The sequence below is a fragment of the Meriones unguiculatus genome, chromosome 3 (assembly GCF_030254825.1).
Source record: "Meriones unguiculatus strain TT.TT164.6M chromosome 3, Bangor_MerUng_6.1, whole genome shotgun sequence".
In the NCBI taxonomy this organism is placed as follows: Eukaryota; Metazoa; Chordata; class Mammalia; order Rodentia; family Muridae; genus Meriones; species Meriones unguiculatus.
Window position 1 is genome coordinate 14,644,812 of NC_083351.1, and position 9,336 is coordinate 14,654,147.

Here is a 9,336-nt window from a genome sequence, read left to right on the forward strand (position 1 = left end):
GGATCTGGCTCAGTTGGTAGCATACATAGGCCCTGGGTTTGATCCCAAGCACCCTGGAGGTCGAGGCAGGAGGATCAGGAGTTCTTGGTCATCTTTGATTACACAGACTTTGAGGACAGCCTGCGCTATATAAGACCCCTGCGCTGGCTAGTTTTTTTTTTTCTTTTCTTTTCTTTTTTTTTTTTTTTAGTCATTGAGAAAACTGCCTCCATAGAATCAGGCTAGAGGTAAGCCTGTAGGCCATTTCTTAGAGATCGATGGGGAGAGTCCGGCTCATTGTGGGTAAGAACATTTCAGGCTTGTTGGTCCTGGATTCTGTAAGAAAGCAGACTGAGCAAGCCATTGGGAGCAAGCCAGTAAGCAGTACCTTCCTCCCCCCACTCCCCCATGGCCTCTGCATCAGCTCCTGGCTCCAGGTTAACCCTGAGTTCCAGTCCTGCCTTTCTTCAGTTCCTTTAATGGTGAGCAGTGCTGTGGAAGTGTGAGTCAAATAAACCCTTTCCTCCTTAACTTGCTTTTGGTCATGGAGTCTCATCCCAGCAATAATAACCCTGATTTGAACAAAAAAAAAATTGCTTGTGTCAGGCGTTCTAGTCTGGGCAACAGAGTTGAGACTCCATTTTGCCTTTTTATAATTTATTTGTTTTTCCACAATGTGGCCATGTCCCCACTGGACAAAACTGGCATCCATGTTACCACCAGCCCGAGGGCTTAGAGGTGGGCGCAGGAGTATTCCATCCAGTGCGGATTGCTTCCCAGAACTTGGGCAGACGACCTAAGGAAAGGAACCCATTGCCAAACAGAGAGATCTCTGGCAGCTTTACCCCTGACCTCTGAGGCATCTCGCCGGAGAAGCTCTGGTTGTGAGGCCGTTGTGGGGAGCTCAAGCCAGTGCAGCCATACAGGCACTGCAGGCTATCGGCGGCTGCCGGGGCAGAAGAAGGGACCAAGCTGCTGTTGTTTGGGTAGGAAGTAGCGGTGGCCGTGTTAGTGCTCGGCGTGGAGTAGCTGCGGGGTGGGGCGGGATCTGGTTCTAGGTAGAGTGAGTTGGCAGCTCGTTCCAGGTAGGTGGCCGCCAGCTGAGGCAAGCTCAGCGATTTGGGGTAGCTGCCGTTGCCGAAAACGTTGGTGGATCTGTCCAGGTAGCTGATGCCTCTGATGAGCTGGTCCAGGAAGGTAGGGCTGGAGGGGCATGATGGACGGTCCATGCAGAGCAGGCAGTGGGGGCTGCTGCTGCGGTAAGTGGGCTTTTTGACCACCTTCGGGCCTCTCACCAGATGACTGGTCTCTACACACCTGGAGTTGTAGGGCCGGCCCATGCAGATTCTCCCTACTGGAAGTCTTGGGGAGTCAGGGTTCAAGGGCTGCTCAGATTGACCGGATTGACCGGATTGACCAGGTTGATCGCTGGAGGTGCTGAGCTCGGAGCTGCTTGGGATAGTGGTAAGCAGGCCCTTGTTCGCACTGGACTGCTGGGTCCAGCCTGGAGTTCGAGGAGGAAAGGAAGTATTGCTGGGTTGGCTCGAGCGGTTGTAAGTGTTGGATCGACTCACCTGGCGTCCAGACATCTTTCTAGCTGGGTCAGGTTTCTGAGTATGACTGTTTGGTTGGTTACCTGCCAAAGAGAGAAGTCCGGTCACCACCACCTCCCTCTGATCTTTCCCTTCATGGCTTCCTCGGCTTTCCCCGCCCCTTTACTTCCAGGCTCAGGACTTCTCCAGAAAGTACAAGAGAAGGAGGAAAGGGATGAGGGAAAAAAGCAGGGCCATCAAAATGATGATGATCTGATAAGGGCAACAGAAGGTGTAGAGAGGGGCTGCTCCTCAAGAAAACACGGGGAGCAGCAACTTCTTTTGAACCCACAATTCGCAAACTCAGAAGCAGGGACTCCAGGATATCACAGAGGCCAAACAGCAGATTCTCTGATGTTGAATGAACAGGAGACCCTAGAAGACACCCAGTAAGCTAGCCCACCATGCTAACCAGGATACCTCACCAGACCCTGGGCCGGAGACTCACTCTCTGCACTCTGTTCTTTGCCTCCCAGTGTCTTACACAACTCATTTATGCTGCACCATAAGGAGGGAAGTAGCACTCTACTCCCAGTCGGCTGATGCCTCTACCTCCCAGCACAAAAAAGACAGAATTTAAGGGCAGCCTTGGCCACATAGCGAGTTCGAAGCCATCCTGTGCTACATGAGTCTCAAAAGATTCCTGCCATATTGTTTGGTTCTCATCTTCTCTGACAGAATGAGATTTCTTCGTTTGCCCCACTTGGAGTTCCCACTCTTTCTGGTCCTGAGGTAGACATACTATGGAGGTTAAAACCTGGCTTGTCCTGGCCTATTCCTGGGTAATGAGGTCCCTGTAGTTTCCTTTTACCCTGTCCTTTGGGTCTCTAATCCTGGCCAGCCCTTCAGCTCTACCAGGAGTCTCCCCCACTACTGCCAGCCTGCCTGACTTCTGATACTTGTCCAGTGCCAACAGAACAGTATGTAAGCCCGCCCCAGCCAGAAAACAGCTGCAAACCCCTCTCCCCGCCCTGGCCCCTCAGCTGCCCTTGTCTTTTGGGTCTAAAATGGGTGGAATGTCCTGGCCTCTTCCCTGACTGGCCCAACCCTACCTCATCCACTCCTCTAGAGAAACTAGAGACAACTGAGGGCTGCCTAAACTCAGGCCTCCTTCCCTTCCTGGTCTGTGGAACCCCCTTTTGCCAGCCATAGGGCCAGCTCCTCTCTTACCCTGTCTTTTAGGAGGTAGATGACATAGACCTCTCTGACTCTCCACTGGGGACACCCTCAATCTGCCACTCCAGACTGCTGGGCATGTCATAGAATCATAGAATTCTGAGGCAGGGATGGGCCTCCAGGAGTCATTCCGGCCAGGTCCCGGCCTCAGGGCAGGAACTATTATGAACCTGCCAGGAGAGATGGGCCCTATTTTTGAACCCAGACTAAGGTGGCTATTTTCCAGTGTTTTTCTTGTGTTGAATTGCTAGCTTTGACACAACTCTGGCTGGCTGTATTCAACATCAGTTTCTTCTCTTGTTGGGCAGACACATGCTGGTCTAGCCTCCTCCAATGGCTGTCCCTTTGGGGACCCATTCTAGGAGACTGAGATCAGTCAGCAGTTCTCCGTAGAGTACCTGCTCTATGGAGGTACCCGGGATAGAGGGTCAGGCCCGGGATAGAGTGTAAAGACGTCAAGGACAAGTCTCAGTGCTCCTTTCTGAGCCCTGTGTCCCTGACTCGGTCTGGGTCCCCATTATTCCAGAAAGTGGGTTTTGAGTGAATGGCCCATGTCCTCCCTTGAGACCTCATGGCATTTCCCAGGAAGAGCTTCTCTCCATCCCATTTTCACCTGATGTTGAAAATACAGTTTGGTTCTGGATGGGTCAGTTAAGTTTCTGACTGAGGTGTGGCAGTGTTTGTGCATTATGTGAGCCTGACAGAATCAGGTCAGCTCTGGCTCCCTGCCACCTCCCTTTAATCTTTCTCTTCATGGGTTTCCCCTGCTTCCATCTCCACTCTCCTTCCAAGCTCAGAAAGTACAGATGAGGAGGAAGACACGACTATCAGAGTGTCCAAGGCCTGATTAAACGTTCTTTTCCTGTTAAAACTTATGATTTCAGCCCCAGTGCCACAGAAAATAATGGGGGGTGGGGAGTGGGACTGAGGCCCAGATTAGTGATAGAGGGCTTGCAAATCACATACATACAAGACTTGTGTTCAACTGCCAGTATTAGAAAATCAATCTCTGGCACATACAGTATATACATGTGTGTGTGTGTGTGTGTATGTGTGTGTAGTATGAATAATATATATACTCTGAGTATGAATATATAATATATTCTATGTATATATAATGTGTATATTATATGTTATGTGTATATAGTGTTTATGTAATATGTCCTCTATATGTGTATTTTTTTTCCAAGACTCTCAAATCATGAAACTTAGAAGATAAGGAGCTGCCGAGTGCCCTCCTTTGTTTTCTTTTCTATGTGTGCTTTCATGTGAGTGTGCACCTGCCTTGGCGAAGGTCAGAGGCAGCTTCCTGAAGTCACTTCTCTCCCTTTCCCATGGGAGCTCCAGGGATTAATCTTGGGTCCTCTGGCTTGGAAAGCAAGCACCGTTATTCATGAACTTTCTTTCTGGCTCCCATATGTGCTCCATTCAAATCCTCTAATTAAACATTTCTCCATACTTAGCGCTGAAGTCATGCACGTATACATCACTATGCTGAGCAAGTTGCAGACGACAGCAGCTTTTATCCTTGATGGCTTGAGTGTGCAGCATCTCTACCCAAGGACACTCCCTAACCCCTCCCAGGCTCTGAGCCAGGTTAGTTATCGTTGACCCTGAACCTTTATCCAATAGACACTCTATTGTGGACCACCATCCTTAGAGCAGAACAGCCATTACCTTAATCCAAGAGACCCCAAGATCATTCTTGCTGATGTTTCCTCAGAGAAGGAAGGGGCTAGGGAGAGTCATTGGACCCTCCCCCAAGATTTCAGTCACCTGCTCCTGCCCTCCTCCCAGCTGCCTGTCTGTCCCAGGGATACGTGAATGTGGGAGGGGCCAGAGCACACAGAAAGCAGAAGGTGAGCTAAATGCTAACGGAAGGACACCTTACAGATAGCTGGGGGGGGGGGGGTCACCGCCAATGCTGGGGTGAGATTTTTCAGTGGCCTGGCTTGTAGGGGGTCACCCACACCCCTGTCGGTCACCTCTCTCCCATGCTTCTGTAAAAGCCAATAAACTCACTGGTTCACCAGTCCAACCTTGGCTGGAGTTGTTTCTTTCAGTTTGTCGTTGGTGCCCTATCTAGGGTGGGTGACATTTAAGTCTCCCCGGGGGAAGTTAACCCATTAATTAACCCGATTTCACCATTTGCCCCTCAGACTTCATCCTGATCAGAACGCACTCACACTCAGTTCTCATGTCTCTTTAGTCTCCTTCAGTCTGAAATCCTCTCTCTTCCTCTCTTCGTGTTTCATGTATTTGTACTTGTTCATGTGTGTGTGCATGTTTGTGTGTGTGCATGTATGTGTCTACGTGTGCATCTGTGGAGGCCAGAGACTGATGGGTACATGTGTGGTGCCGTCCTCTATCACTTCCTCCTTCACATTTTTGAAGGCAGGGCATCCCACTGAACCTGAAGCATATCCATTTGGTAAGGCTAGATGGCCAGCAAACCCTGAGGATCCCCTCCAGTGATGCATGCTGGGATCCAGACCTCAGGTCCTCGTTCTTGCAAGCTCTTCCCTGACAGGGACATCGTTGATGGGACTGAGGGTTTCAAATAGAGCAGAATAGTTATTGGCAGGATGTCCTCCACTTTGGTTTAGCCTGTGTTTCCTAATGACAATGATTTGTGTATTGCAAATCGCTGTAGCCCAGTGCCCTGGTCCCTCCTCAGTGTGCAGTTGTTGAGAATGAAGCACCTTCTTCCTCTGGGTGGGAGTCAGCTAAGCAAGGCACAGACACGAGGGACACAGAGGTGAAGAACAGTGTGGGGAACTCGGTGGACAAGGGAAGTGGTGTCTATCAATCTCTTTTGAGGCCTGAGCCAGAGTTGGGCACAGCACTGGGCTAGGGGCTGGGAGGGGCAAGTAGGCGGGCAGCCAGCTCGGGGCTGGGCCTCTGGGCTGTTTGTCCGGATGGTATCCAAGCATGGAGATCACTGTCCATTTCTGGCCTGAGCACAGGAGCGCTGGAAATAGCAGTAGGATTATTTCGGGAGGAATGTGCTGTTTCTCCATCTCCCCAGAAAGCCAGGCCATGTCCCAGGATGATCAGCAAAATCCCTCTATGATGCCCCAACTCTCTAAGACCTTCAGGTCAGCTGGTGACCCACAGAGACCTTCAGTCAGAGGCCAGCTGATGAACTAAAAACCTCCTTTGCAGATGGAAGAGGGGTCCTTTGAGCTGCTAGCCCAGGTTGGACCCATTAGGGTTCAGCTGACTCTCTGCCTGAGAACACAGGATGGGCAGCATATAAGGACATCTGTCTCTCTTCCCAGCCCATTCCCACTTATGGAAACCTTACTGTATGCAACAGAACTGGACATCATTTTTGCCAGGCTCTGCATATCCACCCTCTCATTTAATCTTCACAGTACCCCTCTGAGGTAGGCGTTTTCTCTGTGAGGTCATAGGCAGGGCAGAGAGGGCGGGAGACTTGCCAACGCATGCCCAGCAGGACAGAATTGGGACCTTACCTTCTGTATTCAGAGAAGAGATTAGAGGCTTGAGTGTGAAGAAGGAAGATAAGTGGGTCACTCTTTAAGTCAGGAAGGGGACACAGGCTCAGGAAAAGTGACCCTGTGAATGAATCAGCTCTGGGAACAGAGACAAAGTGGCAGGAAACTGTAACTGTTTTCCACATGGAGCCCTATCCTTTGCCATCAGCCCTACCCTAAGGCCTCTCCCAGCTCAGTGCTTCAGGATTAAGTACTTAGCACTCCCGGGACTCAGAATGTCTAGAAGGGTGGGACATCCTGCCCTGGTTGGACTATATCTACAGTTTCCACCCTTTGTCTCACCTGGACCACCTCCAGCGTCGGCTTCGAACCTCCGCGGCCAAACCAGACAACCAGCGTCGGCTTCGTAGCTCTGCAGCCAAACCAGACAAACGTGGGCTTTCAATCACTCCTGCCCCTCCCCCTCTCTCCCTTCTCACTGATCTCCCCTCCCCTGTCCTAATGATATTCTCGCCTTTCCTGTCTCCTTCTGAAACCAAGAGGTTCCGCTTCTCCACACTCTGCCCCTAGGCACAAACATTCCGGGATATCTCATGCTCTGGGCTCCCTCAGGATCTGGGGAGCAAGCAAGCCCTTCTCCTGAGACCAGGGACCCTGCTCCATCAGTACACAGTCCCCACCTTAGCCCCTCACCAGCCAGGTAGTTTCTCCTGCTCCCCTGGAGGTCTGCGATGAGGGGTGGCGGGTCCCCTGTGTTCCTTCACTTTGTGACTCGTTCGTGGAAACATGTGCGAACAAGTTCAGCTCAGCAGCCACAGGTGTGCGGCAGCGGACAGGGGCAGCTAGAGGAATGAACCCTTCAGTGATTCCATCATGCCTGAAGGGCATCTGTGCCCAGCCTCCAATGACTACTGGCAGTGCGCCACCCCTGAACCCCTACCTGGCATGAAGCCAGCCTGCCTGCAGCGCTATAAATCTCTCCTGGGCCAGGAATTCTGCTCTCCCTCCTCCCCATACACTGCCTTCAGCCTTCTACCCACCAGGGCGCATGAGTCACACCCTACATCCCCCAGTACCCTCAGGAAAAAGGCCCCCCCGTTTGTACCTACTGCCAATAACTGAGCTTCCCCGAGCCCATGTACAGCAGGTACAGGCCAGGACAGGTTCCAACTCAGGAGGTCTAGGTCGGGTGGGGCCTGGCAAGGATCCTAGCCAACAGCAGCTCCCTCCTGCCAAGCTGCTGCAGGGCTTCAGAGGCAGAGCCGCCCATTGGGGAAGTGTCTGGGAAGTTCCCTCTGGGAGAAGATGGTCACAAATAGGTTTGTGTGCCTGTTGCTGAGAGAGGCTGGTGCCGGTGGAGGCAGAGCTGGCTAGCACTGAGCTCTGAGTTAGACGAGTGGCTACAGCTCTCAGTCTCCTGTTCTGTAAAATGGGCAGGAGGGTGGCTAGTGAACACGGGTACAAATTGCTGTCCTAACGAATGTTTGCAAGACCTCCAGGCTCAGACCCTAAGCCTCCCCAGTGCAGCAGCTGCTGCAGTGGTGGCCTGGAGCTGGCTGGAGCCAGTTGTTCTGCATTCTGGAATTGGATGGGCTGCTTTCTTTTGCTTGCTTGCTTTTTTATTTTTTATTTTTTTTTAAATAAGGTCTCAAAATAAAGTCTCTGCCTGCTGAGTACTAGAATAACAGACGCGCATCACAGGCGGGGTGTGGCAGGCTGTTGTTAACAAGGGTAGTGTAAAGCCAAGCACAATGGGGACCTTCACCCCAGGAAGTAGCATGTGTGACAAATTAAGACTTTCCTTTGAGATTTTGTTGCCAGCACAGCGCTGGAGCAGGGGACCCTGGCCAAATGATAGCTCTTTTGAACGTGTGTTTCCTCATCTAGGAAAAACACAGTAATAATGTTATAAGAGATACATACATGTACACACACACACACACACACGATGCTATCATATCCTGGGTCCTATGCTAAAGTCTCTTGCATTAGCTCATTTCTTTCTCATTTCAACCTTATAGCTGAGAATGGAGTTCGTCCAATCTGCAGCTGATGGGCTTTGTGAATCCCAGGATGGCTGTGACTGCTACCCAACACACAAAAACTTACTTAAAACATTACAAGATTTGATTTTTCTTCTCTCTGTCTCTGTCTCTGTCTGTCTGAAGCCTTGACCTTGATTATACAGCTCTCCAACTTTGCAGATAGCCAGGCAGTGTCACAGTGTCGAAAGGCTGGACACGCTTGAATGTTACCAGCGAGGATTTGCTGGAAGGGCTGGTGTACAGTGACTGGTCTATAGGAACCTGGCTCAGCTCGGCCCCTGACTTCTGCTCTCTATGACAGCGGAATCCTAGTAGCCATTGGTGGTAACCATCAGTAACTCCAATTCCAGCAGATCTGATGCCCTCTTCTGGCCTCTGTGGTCACTGCATGCATATGGTATAAAAGCATGCAAAAAAACCCACACGCATGAAATGAACACTCAAAAGAAGACTGACATCTTTTTTAAAGATTTATTTATTATTTATATAGTATTCTGCCACATGCCAGAAGAAGGCACCAGCTCTCACTATAGATAGTATGAGCCACCATGTGGTTGCTGGGAATTGAACTCAGGACCTTCAGAAGAACAGCCAGTGCTCTTAACCTCTGAGTCATCTCTCCATCCCCTATGACTAACATTTTTTATGCTTTTTTCTCAAGACAGGTTTTCTCTATATAGCTATGGATGTCCTGGAACTTACTCTGGCCTCTAACTCAGAGATGCCCCTGCCTCTGCCTCCTGAGTGCTGGGATTAAAGGTGTGGGCCACCACCGCCCAGCAATGAAGATTTACATTCTTTATTTTGGTTCTCTGAGACAAGGTATAACAGGATTGAAAAATTTTAATTACACTTATTTATTTATTTCTTGTGTGCTTGTGTGTGTGTGTGTGCGTGCATATGTGTGTGTGTAGACACGTGCATTCCACAGTATAAATGTAGAGGTCAGAGAATCATTTAAGTCAGTTTCTCTTTCTACCATGTAGGTTTCAGGGATTAAACTCAGGTCATCAGGCCTGCCAGGAAAGTATCTTTACTCTCTAAGCCATCTCCCTGGCTCTATTTATTTGCTTGTTTATTTTG

The 9,336-nt window shown here is 50.3% G+C and overlaps 1 protein-coding gene across 1 annotated transcript; it reads right to left on the reverse strand.

Moving 5' to 3' along the window:
• Positions 1–629: 629 nt before the first annotated feature.
• On the reverse strand, positions 630–6,626 carry LOC110545008 (uncharacterized). Its single transcript, XM_021630823.2, has 2 exons — positions 6,551–6,626; positions 630–1,615 (listed from the first exon to the last, which is right to left on the reverse strand). Exon 2 carries the CDS (start codon positions 1,566–1,568, stop codon positions 693–695), a length of 876 nt encoding a protein of 291 aa, XP_021486498.1. The 5' UTR covers positions 1,569–1,615; positions 6,551–6,626; the 3' UTR covers positions 630–692.
• Between the last annotated feature and the right edge of the window lie 2,710 nt (positions 6,627–9,336).